This window comes from Eurosta solidaginis, chromosome 3 (genome assembly GCF_040869045.1).
Source record: "Eurosta solidaginis isolate ZX-2024a chromosome 3, ASM4086904v1, whole genome shotgun sequence".
NCBI classification, from domain to species: Eukaryota; Metazoa; Arthropoda; class Insecta; order Diptera; family Tephritidae; genus Eurosta; species Eurosta solidaginis.
Window position 1 is genome coordinate 201,307,558 of NC_090321.1, and position 15,298 is coordinate 201,322,855.

Consider the following 15,298-nt stretch of genomic DNA (forward strand, 5'->3'; position numbering starts at 1 on the left):
CTCGATTCGAACCTTGAATGATTTATCAATAGGCCGATAAAAACAAAAACAATTGTTAATAAACCATGAGCACTTGGGAATGTCAAGCACAGTAGTTGACAATAAACAAAAATCAAACATTATCAGTGATTTGCACCAGATGGCGCAACACTGAATAAATATAGTTGGTAAAAAAGGAATAGAAGTAGCAAATTTTTTGCCAGTCAAACAAACCACCGCTGTATAGCTAAATGGTTAGCTCAGCATGCCTAAAGCGTACTGATGATGAAGGCTTAGCACCCTTCGGAATGGATCTATCTGCGCAGCTATGGCAGGTTGTCTGAAAAATTTTCTACTTACTATTCCAAAAACAAAATACAATTTTTCAAATTTAGAAAAATTAAAAAATAACAATAATTATCATTGGAAAAAAATTATTGTTCTGGCCTTGAGCTCGATTCGAACCTTGAATGATTTATCAATAGGCCGATAAAAACAAAAACAATTGTTAATAAACCATGAGCACTTGGGAATGTCAAGCACAGTAGTTGACAATAAACAAAAATCCAACATTATCAGTGATTTGCACCAGATGGCGCAACACTGAATAAATATAGTTGGTAAAAAAGGAATAGAAGTAGCAAATTTTTTGCCAGTCAAACAAACCACCGCTGTATAGCTAAATGGTTAGCGCAGCATGCCTAAAGCGTACTGATGATGAAGGCTTAGCACCCTTCGAAATGGATCTATCTGCGCAGCTATGGCAGGTTGTCTGAAAAATTTTCTACTTACTATTCCAAAAACAAAATACAATTTTTCAAATTTAGAAAAAATAAAAAATAACAATAATTATCATTAGAAAAAAATTATTGTTCTGGCCTTGAGCTCGATTCGAACCTTGAATGATTTATCAATAGGCCGATAAAAACAAAAACAATTATAAATATTAAATAAATATCATTTAAAAATCAGCTAATTACCTTTATTTTCCATTTAAAATGCGTTTTTCCTCCAGCTTCATCAGCAAACCAACTTTTTTGTTTTTTTGTTTTGGCTTTGTTGACGAAAATTATATGTGACATTTTTCTTCTTCCATCACTTTTGACAGAAAAATTGAAAGACCCATTGACAGTTTATGTTCCATCGGCAACAACAAAATACCCATTTACATAAAATTAAGAACTCTGCATGTGACGCGGCCATAAGCGACGATTGAGGTAAAAAAATAGGTTTTTTGCCAAAAAAAATTCCCTATATTCTTATAAATTCCAAATTATCCTTGCCACATCTGGCAGCACGCTCGACTTTTGGCAACCATATGATTTTAACTGACATTTATATGACGTTTGATTTATTTTGTTGGGTTGCCTTTTATAATTTTTTGCAGTTCTCGTCATAGGTTTTTGCTTTTATCTCGAAGACGTAGATTTTTTGTATGATTAGCTAGATGAAGCAATTAAAAATAAAAAGGGCCAAATAAATTAATTAATATCTTAAAATATGAACGTGAAAATAGAAAATGTGCTAAATAGAAGCGCGCGCAGCCAGTGAATAGAAATTTCAGATAGGGGAATGCGTGTAAAAGAAATAAAACTTTGCAAAAGAAGTGCGGAAACCGAAAGTGACGTCGTCGTGCAGAAAACTCAAGCAAAAAAGACAAAAGAAATCAGCATTTGTAATTTTTCAACAAATAATTGTAGTTTAAATGCATACCTACTCGTATAATTGATAAAAAGTTTGCAGCAATTTTTTTTCCATTCAAGCGATGGTAAATTTTACATAAGTTGAAAAAGCTGATAATCGTCAAGGTAACAGCAGGGCGGTGACTACAAGACGCAACGAGTATGAGCTCCCGTATCAAGTGAGTGCCTTATCCTACATACCCAAGTACATACTATGTATTCATATGAAGGTGTCTTATTTAGTGAAAAGTTGTAGAATATATTAGCTGCATACCTACATTCCATTAAATAATCGTCATTAATGAAATAAATGTTTGAACTTATGGTAATGAAAATAATGCAGTGTCACATAAGTCCACTGCCCTCGGCGTACCGCAAACACATTGTCTAATACTTTTAATAGTAATGAGTATCAATTGAAACCTTCAAAATTGTACAGCAAGCTTCTACTCCTAACAGTGCAATTGATGTGCAAGCGTCGTTTAATGAACACCATCAGACAATTGGAAGGCGTTACGCTTAAGTGCATTTCACCTCAATTGTTTATTTTCGAAATTTTGTAGATTTTCCACAGTTATGATATATGTGTAGATTACTCTATTTACTGCTTAAAAATAAATATTACGGTACGACAGCATGGCACTCTTAATAACCGTCCCAAAATATCAAGGGGGGTATCAGAAGACGCCTTTTGGATCCAGGATCGCGAATCCGAAAGCATAGGTAAAAAATGATGGGTGTGTCAAGAGATAGTTGTAGAAATTGAAAAAAAAAAAAATATCCCCCAACGGGTCAGGGGTTCAGAATATACCCGCGGTAGGTATGCCTGTCGTAAGAGGCGAATAAAATACCAGATTCAAGGGGCTGCGTAGCGCAAACCTTCAGGTTGCCAGCGCAATATATAGCTTCTCCAAACCCAATTGTCAACCTCACCTATCCTCGGCGAATCCTGTTTCACTAACAGACGAGGCTCTGGCAACCCCAAACTCCTCATGGAACTTGAGGGTGGGGAGGGAGGTATGGCCTGAAAGGTTTAATGTGGCCACATAAATCGTTCTCGAGATGGTCGGGCTAGCACCTTAATGTTGCTGTGGTACCGGAGCGTCCGGATATGTATCTAGAAAAGGACCATCACATCGATAACACTCCCCAAGGGAGCAACCTTATCGCTACAACAACAACTACAACAGCAACAAAAGCGAAGAAATTGAAAATTTTCATGTGGTTGTACCTACCAAAAAAAAACTAAGTAAATACGCGTCTTTTGACACCCCTCCCGATATATTTGAACGTGTATTAGAGTGTGATGCTGTCGTATAGAGTTACGAATTTTAGTTATGTATAAAAATTAATTTCTGATACCGTGAATGTAAAACTTGTGTGTTTACAGTGCAAATGTAAAGAAACTCTTCGAATTATGGTGTGAAGTTGCGGTGGTACATAATGCTGACAGCAGGAGGGGTACACCTACAAGCGGTTTTCCAATAAGTCCACCTGGTATTATTGTGGAACGTTTCCCGGAAGGATATCGTGATGAGAAAACAATGGCTGATATTCCCGCATTTGCGTTTCCTTGTCAAATCGAAAGGTGAGTAAATATTCGATTTGCATTCATATAAACCTACATACTACATATTTATATAAATTTTTAAATATATAAATAAGACCACATTGTAAGTTTAAAATCTATTGGAAATTAGTACTCACGCACGGCATTGCTAAAAGAAGCGTAACAAAGTGTAAAAAGGTATGTGGGTTGAACTTCCGGTTGGTTCAATCCAGCAGACAGTTCTTTTGTTTGTACACATATATGAATGATATACAAGGGCGTATGCAGGGGGAAGGGGGGCCCTTCCCCACCCTTCGCGAACTAAGAACACAAAACTGAAAGTTAAACATCAAAAACATAAAAGGTTTTTAGTTCCTCACCTTTTTTTCAAATTATGAGCTTAATAATATTAATTTACATAAATTTATTAATAACTACATACACATACATAATACTTACCTATTCTTACTAATAAAGTAACTAAAATGATAAATAACTTTGAATAAGATGAAGATGAGTCTTATAGACATTGAAAGCAAACTTGCCGATGCCAAGGTTTTTTATAATTTATATGGTATCGATAATGAACTGAAATTGTGGTGCCGGGCTTGCCAAAATCAGGGACCAACAGATTTGGATGTGCCTTCGAGAAAACAGAATGCCATCCAAAAATTAGAGAACCACTTGAAATTCTGCTTGCAATGCTCTTCACAACCGCAACTGTGGAACGCTCCTTCAGCACTCTAACGAAGGTAAAGAGTTGGTCGAGAACAACAATGGCAGAATCTCACCTTAATGGTAAATAAAGTTTTTTTAAATATATTTATTGTATTTTTTTTGAAAGGTTTATGTATGCTGAGTGCTCACAGAAAATTGGTAGCGAAAAATGATACGGCGTTAATAGATCTAATTTACAATAAATCCTCGAAGAAGTATACTTAGCAGGTTTTCTAATACTCAGAGAATGAGTAATGCAATTTAAAATACATCTCTGTAACTAAATAAAGTATGTGGAAAAATACAATTTTGTTGAATCTGAAACACACTTGGGGATCACATTTCTAAAGTAATTACACCTTGTACTGACTATTAAATTAATCTATCTAATTCAACAAAATTTTGAATTACCAAATCCAGATATTTTGTGAAAGGCTGGATACGCCCTTGATGATATATGTACATATAAATGTGCAAAGAAGTTCATCAAGTCACGAAATACTACAATATCGGTATTTAAAACTCTGCGCTTAAAGCAGTTTTTTGGATTGACTCGTCGTCAAAACTCAATGTACGGCTCAATTAGTAATGCCAATTTCACACAGAGGCTTAATGAAATAATTAGTCAAGTTTTCTACATCAAAGCCCTAATTGAACGCTATCTTTCATACAAAATACAAATTCTTAATTATCTCATTATTGCTTTATTGAATGCCTAATCGTGTGAGAAATCCAGTCGGTTTTGCTTGGTACTTCGAATTTCATTGTCAATGTAGCAAATGACAATCAAAGATAAATTATTTTAAAAAATTTACGAAAAATAGAAGAACAAGAAAAAATTCATAACATAATTTTCGCTGCATTTGCTGCAAAAGCTAATATGGCTTCTTCGAAAATAGGCGCATATTTGGTTTTGTGCAACATCTACGGATAGTTGCGCATGCTTTTTATTTTGATTGTATTTATAGTTAAGAAGGAATCGGTTGCTTTCCATTATCCTATTTTTTGTAAAAACCAAATCTTTTTTTGGGGCGCTTAATGAAGCAAAAAGCCCTGTATGAAAAGGGAAACTTAATTATTTCATCAAATAAAATTGTGATTCCATTAAGATTCTGTGTGAAAAAGGTAAATTAAGACTTGTCAAAGTTTTGTAGCTGTACGTCGTCCTGTCTAATAGGTTTATACGCGTTTATACGGAGAATTGCATTATAATTTTCTAATGAAGGTCCTTTTGTATTGGCACTTTTAACATGAGAGGTTGCCGGTAAAAAAAAAAAAAAAAAAATACTTGGCCCGATTTACCTCCGATGAAAACTAAAGTAAATAAATGTAAGACACGATAACTTAAGAAGAGATATAGGCCGAGCTTCTCTTCAACTTGTACCTTTTTTATGACGACTCCAAACGGAATCTGCAAGGCAGATGAGTTTTCACTGAGAAGATTTTAATGGGAGAAATACATTCGGAATACTTGCGAAATCACTGCCGAGGGATGAGCCACGTAAGAAAAACTTTCTTCTAATTGAAAAAACTTGTTTCTGAAATTTTGATGTTGTTTTTCCCGGGACCTGAACCAAGCATCTTCGGTGTGGTAGGCGTAGCACGCCACCACCACACCACGGTGACCGCCGATTAATATATAAATATAATAATCGCATTTTGGAGCAGTATACCTATATGTGACTTCTCGTCTCATTCAATTTTTGGGTGCTTATTCTCTATATTTTGTACGAACGACATCTGATGCACCCTTACTGTTCTTTGCTGGCAAGATTTCATTGTAGAAATAGATCTAGCGGCGGCCAAGAAAACGGTTTCTATTCTGCTTACCTAAAATCAGTATATGTAAGTTTCTGAAAGATCACACACTTCGAAGTAGCTAGCGGTTCATAGTTGTTATATAATAAACATACTACTTAATTAATTTTTTCGTTTTAAGTTCAAATGACCACCTGGTTGTTGTTGTATTAACGATAAAGACACTCCCCGAAGGCTTTGGGGATTGTTATGTTGTTGTTGTTGTTGTAGCGATAATGACACTCCCCGAAGGCCGTGAGGAGTGCTCGATGTTGATGGTCCTTTGCCGGATGCATATCCGGTACGTTCCAGTAACAAGCACCATTAAGGTACTAGCCCGACCATCTCGGGGACGATTGGTATGACCACATGAAACCTTCTAGGCCATCCCGCCCTCCCAACCCCTAGATCCATCAGGATTTCGGGGTCGCCAGAGCCTCGGCTGTTAATGAAACAGGATTCGCCACGGATAAGGTGAGGTTGATTGGAGAAGCTATATATTGCGCTGACAACCCCTTGATAGGGTTGCGCTACACAACCCCTTGAACCAATTTGGTATTTTAGTCGCTTCTTACGACAGACATACCTACCGCGGGTATATTCTAAGCCCCCCTAACCCACTTGGGGGTGGGTAGTGTTATCGATGTTGATGGTGCTTTGCCGGATATAGTTCCGGTACTTTCCGTTAACAAATCACCATTAAAGTACTAGCCCGCCATCTCGGGAACGATTTATATGACCACATTAACCTTCTAGGCCATCCCGCCCTCCCCACCCCCTAGTTCGATAAGGAACTTGGGGTCGCCAGAGCCTCGCCTGCTAAATATGTGTATGATACATTCATATTTGTAACAGGATTCCCCTCGCGTAGGTGAGGTTGACAATCGGGTTGCGGAAGCTTTCAAGTTATAAAGCTTTGTATTGCGCTTATCAACCCCTAGAATCCTATGTCGACCAAGTAGACGTATCTTTGTGTGTATTTAGTATACTGGAGTCTTCAGGGTGAGTGCGTCAAATGATACTTATTTTAAAGTCATTCTAGGCAATCGCAAGTAGTGACAGGAACCAATCCCGCACCCGATCGCACCTCGGCAGCGCACTGAGTCATCGTCGCCGTTTGGCTTTCCGTTTAGATGTTAAGTTCTACAATCGTAATAGGACTGGATTTGTTCCCATCCACCGCATTCTGAATGTCCTGACAGAGATCCGGCCGTCAACCTTTCTTTTTAACAACGACCGTACACCTGTTCTAAGAGCGTCGCAGACTTCCACCAACGCTTTTCGGCGTACGAACTATAACATTTTGGTAAAGTTCTCCGTGTCCTGTGTATTCCCACAGAACAGCAACTCTATTTTCCCAAATGTACCGTATCTACATATATGCGGCAAGAGGCTAACAAAATCTATAAAACTACAAAAAAAACCCTGTGTCTTTTTTGCTAATACAGCAACAACCCTCTGGTTCAATTTCTCCTGATATTAAGCTTCGTTTCTGAACTCCACAGACGCCTTTCTAACATTTAGATACGACGGAGTCGGGATCGGTATTGAAAATCTTGGGACTCGGCGGATAACATACATATCTAGGCACATACTTCTGTACACAAACATATGTATGTTTGTTTGTATACAACATGCTTTGTTAAATGGTCAATAGATAATGTACTTTTTTCTTATATTTCATTCACGTCCTTCATTTCATATTGATTTGTAGTATGAGTATTAGACTGGGTCGATTTATTAACCCATATCGCGCCATCGGTTTTTCGATAGGATTTGGGCTCAGGAAAAAAAGTTCCACTACGCATACCCAAATAAATAATTTTCGAGCCTGCGAAATTTCATTTTTTTGACTTTTTTTCGACTTTGATTTTTAAGGTTTTTTCATGACCTACTAAAAAAAAATTTCATTTGATTGCAAAATTTTCATGTATGCCCTGTCCGACCCGAAAATGTCCGCTAAAAACGTTATCGCCAACGTTTTTAGCGGACATTTTTGAGTCAGACAGGGTATACATATGAAAAAATTTTTAGTAGGTCATGAAAAAAACCTTAAAAATCAAAGTTGAAAAAAAGTAAAAAAAAATTAAATTTCGCAGGCTCGAAAAATAATTTTTTTGGGTTTGCGTAGTGGAACTTCTTTTTCCCGAGCCCAAATCCTATCGAAAAATCGATGGCGCGATATCGGTTAACTTTCGTCCATACAAATCGACCCACCCTAATGAGCATGTATGTATGTATGTAAATGAGTGTATCTATGAATTTATGTGCCCCAGGAATATACCTAAACAAAACTATTTGGGCAAATTCAGCGTCACTTACTTTTCATGATTCACTGCAGGAAAAGACGCACATTTTGTCAACAACGTTCTAAATCGTTAGAAGTGCCTAATGGTAGACTTAATGAATTTAGTTAAAGAAATTAACGCAAGTTAAAATTTTAAAACAATTCAATTCTGAGAAACCTACTTTTAATTTCCTAGTTAATACACCATACGACACTTTTTTTTTTGAATATGTGACCAAACCAAAACTTAGATATCGGCTATCGAGTTTCCAATTCTTATGTTGTTGTTGTTGTAGCGATAAGGACATTCCCCAAAGGTCTTGGGGAGTGTTATCGATGTTGATGGGGCTTTGCCGTATGGAGATCCGGTACGTTCCAGTAACAAGCACCATTAAGGTACTAGCCCGACCATCTCGGGAACGATTTGGTATGACCACATGAAACCTTCTAGGTCATCCTGTTGTTGTTGTAGCGATAAGGTTGCTCCCCGAAGGCTTTGGGGAGTGTTATCGATGTAATGGTCCTTTGCCGGATACAGATCCGGTACGCTCCGGTCCACAGCACCATTAAGGTGCTAGCCCGACCATCTCGGGAACGATATATGTGGCCATATTAAACTTTCAGGCCATTCCCTCCCTCCCCACCCCCAAATTCCATGAGGAGCTTCGAATAGGTGAGGTTTAACAGACGAGGCTCTGGCGACCCCAAGCTCCTCATGGAACTTGGGGGTGGGGAGGGAGGGATGACCTGAAGGTTCAATGTGGCCATATAAATCGTTCCCGAGATGGTCGGGCCAGCACCTTAATGGTGCTGTGTTACCGGAGCGTACCGGATCTTTATCCGACAAAGGACCATCACATCGATAACACTCCCCAAAGCCTTCGGGGAGTAACCTAATCGCTACAACAACAACAACAACAACAACAATAGGTGAGGTTGACAATTTGGTTGGATAAGCAATATATTGTGCTGGCAACCCTTTGAAACAATATGGTATTTTAGTTGCCCCTTTCGACAGGCATTCCTACCGCCGGTATATTCTAAGCTCTCTAACCCGTTGGGCTGCCAATTCTTATCGCATTTTCGGACTCAGCGCACACAAGGTCACAGTGATGATGTGGCACATTACAAGATCCGCCAACTTTTTTTGTGCGGCCTTATGTTGTTGTTGTTGTTGTAGTGATAAAGACACTCCCCGAAGGTTTTGGGGAGTGTTATCGATGTTGATGGTCCTCTATCGAATGTTGAACCGGTACATTCCGGTAACAAGCATCAATAAATTACAAGTCCAACCATCTCGGGAACAATTTAAAATGACCACTGAACCTAGGGAAACCTCGTCACTCTAGCATAACTTCGATCTGGGTACTGTAACAGGTTAAACTCTTACCTATCCAGAATCTACCCCGACATACATGTATGTCCTGCTTGCAATGTGTCCCCACATGACACTAACCATCTCTTCAATTTTAATGTAGAACCAACGCCTCCAACACCCCTGTTGAAACTGCAAGTTTCCTTGGACTGCCGTTATAGGACATTTATGACAATTTGTGATCGATCGCACCTATTGGATGGGGCGCAGCACTGCTACAACAACAACAACATGACAACATATCATTTGACAATTGCTTTGCTTATCCATTTCTTAAGCAGTGTTTGCGTCGAATAATTTTTATTTCACATTAAATCTGAGAAAAAAAATTTAGCAAATCCACTCACTTGCCGTCTTCCATTGAGTTTTACAGCTCCGGCTCACGCTCAATTCTCACGGGAATGCTCTGGATCATTGAGAGACTTGAGAAGCAGATGTCGTGAAATGTTCGCACACGTGAAATGTGATAGGCAGATACCGCCGCCGTTTTTCATTTAACTCAAACGGCGAAAGGCTAAGCAGCGACATCTATTTTTGAAAAAGTAGGTTTATTAAAGGCAGCGTTTCGCACACGTGAAATGTGATAGGCAGATACCGCCGCTGTTTTTCATTTAACTCATACGGCGAAAGGCTAAGCAGCGACATCTATTTTTGAAAAAGTAGGTTTAATAAAGGCAGCGTTGCCAAACTAAAAAGAAGTAATTAACAAATTATCTGGTTCACAAATTGAACCAGACTTCTATCTGGATTTATCTGGCTCAAATCGTTGTTGTTGCATTTACATGCAAAATTATTTATCTGGCTCAGGATTTTGCCACCGGATGATGGCAACTGTCTGCATGCCGTCATATACATATCTATATATGTACATATGGGGAAATCCGCCAAACTTTGGTTTTTTGGAGAAAATTTTTTTTTGAAACATGGTAGCACGCAAATATGTATGTTTTTGTTAGGAACATTGAGGGGTAAATTGGAGCTCGTCTTACATAATGCCTCAAAAAGTTATAGTCAAAAGATCGAGCAAAATATGTATAAATTGAGGTGGCAATGTTAAATATACATTTATTTCAACACTTTTACTTTACCGATTATATCGAAATTTTAACAAAATATAGAGATATATGCAACCGTTAGTTGTGTAAAATTTGTTTGAAACACGAGACCCGGTTTTGTAGATATCGGTAAAAATATAAAACCGAATAACCGCCAAATATTTTTTACTGCAAAGTTTGCAACACATTTATTTTAACACCTTTTTACCGATTCTTTTGAAACTTTAAAAACATATAGATATGTTAACGACGTATGTTTATGTAAAAAAGTTTTAATACCCGAGATCCGGTTTTGGAGATATTGATAAAAATATAAACCCGGAAAACCTTAATTTTTTTACTTTAAACACTTTTTAACCGACTGTGTTGAAATTTTATCAGGATGTATATGGGGTATTCCATCCCATTTCGACCAATTTTGTACCCGACCCCTTTAGAATTGGCTGAAAGTTTTTCTTCTTTTTCTAGCTTACGAAAGACGTTTTTCAGATTTTTTTCATCCAACTCAAAAAAAGTTATGAATTTTTAAAAAACACCGTTTTTGTTTTCAAAATGCTATAACTTTTTCAAAAATTGACCGTTTGGGATCGTTTTTTTTTTTAAATTTGTTTTTAAATGTACTTTTCGGAAAAACTACAAAAAAAAAATTTTAAAGTTTTTTTTTTAATTTTTCAGTTTTTCGAGATTTTTGGAATTTCGCCATTTTTTTTTCTCATAAAAAACTTCAATCAATTCTGCAATCATCCCCACTAATGCCGGAGTGGGCCGATTTTTTTTTTATTTAATTGAAAAAAAAATTTTCAAAAATAAAATTTTTTTTTTATCAATATTATTTATATAACAAAAAAATGTAAAAAATCATTTTTAAGTATTCTTTTCTTTATATATTATGGTAATCTACGATTAAAATAACCAGGATTAATGACTGACACAGTAAACATGTAAGTTTTCTAAAAATAATGTAACAAAATGTAAAGAAAAGAATACTTAAAAATCATTTTCTTACATTTTTTGTTATATAAATAAAATTGATAAAAAAATTTTTTTATTTTTGAAAATTTTTTTTTCAATTAAATAAAAAAAAATATAAAAAAAATCGGCCCACTCCGGGATTAGTAGGGATGATTGCAGAATTGATTGAAGTTTTTTATGAGAAAAAAAATGGCGAAATTCGAAAAATCTCGAAAAACTGAAAAATTAAAAAAAAAACTTAAAAAATTTTTTTGTATTTTTTCCGAAAAGTACATTTAAAAACAAATTAAAAAAAAAAAGATCCCAAACGGTCAATTTTTGAAGTTGGATGAAAAAATTTGAAAAAATTCTGAAAAACGTCTTTCGTAAGCTAGAAAAAGAAGAAAAACTTTCAGCCAATTCTAAAGGGGGCGCGTTCAAAATTGGTCGAAATGGGATGGAATACCCCATATATCTATGTGGGGTATATTTAGGTAAAATTTTGTTGATACCCGAAACCCGGTTTTAGAGATATCGGCAAAAATATGAAACCGGGTAACCGTCAAATATTTTTTTACCTGCAATATGGATATCAAACAAAAGGTATTTGAAAGACATTTAACTTACTCTAGTTGTCATATCGATATTCCCACATCTTAAGGCTATTACATGAAAAAAGTAATGTAAGCACAGAACTTCATCAAAACATTAATATTGTACACAGAGCAAAGTTAATTGATTTTTTATTTTTTTTTTAAATTTTTGTACTAAATTTGTGTTTCTTTTCATTTACTTTTAAATAAAACCTGATTAAAAAAAAAAAAAAAATTTTCTACACTTGCATGCTCCTGAAAAAAAATTAACGCAACCAAGCGCTTCCACTTTTTTGCCTCTACCTTCAAAACTGAAAGGGGCACATCGAATTTGAAGCCATAGGTATTTTTAGTCCCTGATATGCTATTATAGTGCATAATCAAAATTTCAATACTCATTTGCCTCAAAAAGATATAAGCAAAAAACTGTCAATAATGAAAATGACAAAAAAGTATCGCTACTTTAATTGATGATAGTTTTGAGTATTCGAGCGGCACATTAATTTTACTCATACTTTTAAAATCTCCGTCTCAAAAACAATATCCAATTTAAATTTCATAGCGTTTCAGCGACCTGATGAAATAATAAAGGTGATGTCAACAACATAACCTCACTTTTTCGGCAGCTTTATTTGCCAGTATTTACTTGTACTACAAAAGTACTAAATTTTTGTTACTAAATTTTTCATACACATTTCCTCAAAAATTAAGTTTTCTGGAAAATTTTGTCTAGAATCTTTTGGGGAATACAAAGTTACATTTATTTTTATGTTTAAAAAATTCTGGTAGCGGCTTACATAGTTATTATATTTCTAAACGTATGGTAAAATCTACTCCGATCGTAGTAGAATTCAAAGGCAGTTATGTTTGATAGACAACCCTCTAAATTATGCATGCCGAACTTGTCAGAATATGGGAAAACGTCAACTGGATGAGAACACCTGAATATTCATTTCATCATGTTTCAGCGATGTCTCAAAATTTTATCGAAAAAATTCAAAAAAAAAAAAATGAAGTGTATCGCTTGAAAAAGTGTAAAAATCTACGTCTTTTACGTTTCGAAGTTCTGCAAAAACTTACTATCAACTTTCTTGATTTTTAAAATCATCAGATCGGATAGTTAAAAGGTCAAACTTAATGTTATTGTACTTTTTTCTGGCTTAAGTTATTTGCCCGTGATTAAAATCCCAGTATCCAAAATTGTAAAAGTTTTTGGGATTTGCCCATGTACATAAAGCAGGATGTGTGTTTGTATGCTGTTTATGGATTTCAAAACCACTCCGCCGATTATTCAGATTTGCAGGAAAGCTTCACAGCAATCCGGAGAGTGTTCCCGTATTCCTAACAAATTCTATTCATGGTTTGATTTGCCTGAACTGTGTTATAAAGGTAGCCCTTTGCCTAGATTAGTATTTACTACACAACAATAACAACTGGGACTTTTATCTGGAATCGGGACTGGGAGGGGGCGTGGGACTGGGACAAGAACTAGGATTGGGACTGGAACTGGGAATAAGGGATGGAGAAGAATAAGAACTAGAGAGAGGAGTAAACAGGGATGGAGAAAGAGACTGACAAAGAGATAGAGATAGGCGAAGATAGAGAAATAAGGATTGAAGTGGAAGTTATGAATGGAAGTTGTGGAAAATACTGAGAGGGAGAAAGAGACGCAGAAAAAGAGATAGGCAGAGAGAGGAGTTAATAAAAGAATAAAGGAAAGGGGACAAGAGAGCAAGGGGTAAAAACTTCCTAAAATTTATGCAGATCGACCAAAGTTAGGGCAGACCAACGTCTGCTAGTAAATATATATTGCTTAATATAACGGCTACCAAATTATTAATAGCTACATACATTTTTATGTTCATACCTACAAAAAATGTCGGTAGCGTGTTCAAACCCAGCTTATGAATAACCAAAATAAACGCTTTTCTTGTGTTTTTGAACTTTTGAGCTTAGGATTAGTCATGCTTTCCACTCGTCTACTATTCGATGAAATAGTGCAACTATACCTTTATTCGGACATATACTCAAATGTATGTAGATCTACGTATGCACATACTTATGGGTATGGGCGTCTTCTTCTTCTCATAGTAGTTATTGGTATAGACTCTTGGAGGTGTATGATTTAGGCTATTCACATTGTGTTTTTATACTTAGCTGAGCAGAGCTGACAGAGTATATTAATTTTGTTCGCACAACGGTACCCCGTAACGGCATAAACTAATCGAGATAGATATAGACTTCTATATATCAAAATGATCTGGGCGAAAAAAGAAATTCATTTAGCCATGTCCGTCCGTCCTTCTGTCCGTAAACACGATAACTTGAGTAAATATTGAGGTATCTTAATGAAATTTGGTATGTAAGTTCCGGGGCACTCATCTCAGATCGCAAATTAAAATGAACGAAATCGGACTATAACCACGCCCACTTTTTCAATGTCGAAAATTTCGAAAAACCGAAAAAGTGCGATAATTCATTACCAAAGGCGGATAAAGCTTTTAATGCCATAAGTCGAACAAAAAATTACCAATCTTTGTGAAATTCGGTAAGGGTATCGCTTCTATGACAATAACTGTTTTCTGTGAAAATGGGCGAAATCGGTTGAAGCCACGCCCAGTTCTTATACACAGTCGACCGTCTGTCTTTCCGTTCGGCCGTTAACACGATAACTTGAGCAAAAATCGATATATCTTTATTAAACTTAGTTCACGTACTTATCTGAACTCACTTTATTTTGGTATAAAAAATTGCCGAAATCTGGCTATGACCACGGCCACTTCTTCGATATCGAAAATTACGAAAAATGAAAAAAATGCCACAATTCTATACCAAATACGAGTATGAAAAAAGGGATAAAATATGGTAATTGGATTGGTTTATTGACGCAAAATAAAACTTTAGAAAAAACTTTGTAAAACGGATGTGCCACCTACCATATTAAGTAGAAGAAAATGAAAAGTTGTGCAGGTCGAAATCAAAAGGCCTTGGAATCATGACAGGAATACTGTTCGTGGTATTACATATATAAATTAGCGGTACCCGACAGATGATGATCTGGGTCACTCTGGTCCACATTTTGGTCGATATCTCGAAAACGCCTTCACATATCATATACAACTAAGGGCCACTCCCTTTTAAAACCCTCAGTAACACCTTTAATTTGATACCCATATCGTACAAACACATTCTAGAGTCACCCCTGGTCCACCTTTATGGTGATTTATCGAAAAGGCGTCACTCCCTTTGAAATACTCTTTAATACCTTCCATTTGATAGTTATGTCTTACAAACACATTTTAGGGTTACCCTA

At 36.2% G+C, this 15,298-nt stretch overlaps 1 protein-coding gene across 8 annotated transcripts in view; it reads left to right on the forward strand.

Moving 5' to 3' along the window:
• Window positions 1-1,340: 1,340 nt before the first annotated feature.
• The window catches only part of LOC137244920 (DENN domain-containing protein 1A), a 99,091-nt gene continuing 85,133 nt past the window's right edge, over window positions 1,341-15,298 (forward strand). For 7 of the 8 annotated variants that reach the window (XR_010951223.1, XM_067774679.1, XM_067774680.1 and 4 more), the window contains exons 1-2: window positions 1,341-1,840; window positions 3,052-3,249. Coding sequence is in view for 6 of the 8 variants with exons in the window: in XM_067774679.1 (XP_067630780.1) it covers window positions 1,824-1,840; window positions 3,052-3,249 (215 nt within the window). In the remaining 2 variants the exon portion in view is untranslated. Of the gene's footprint in view, window positions 1,841-3,051; window positions 3,250-15,298 lie in introns of those variants that run through there. The other variant, XM_067774684.1, reaches the window with a different exon arrangement.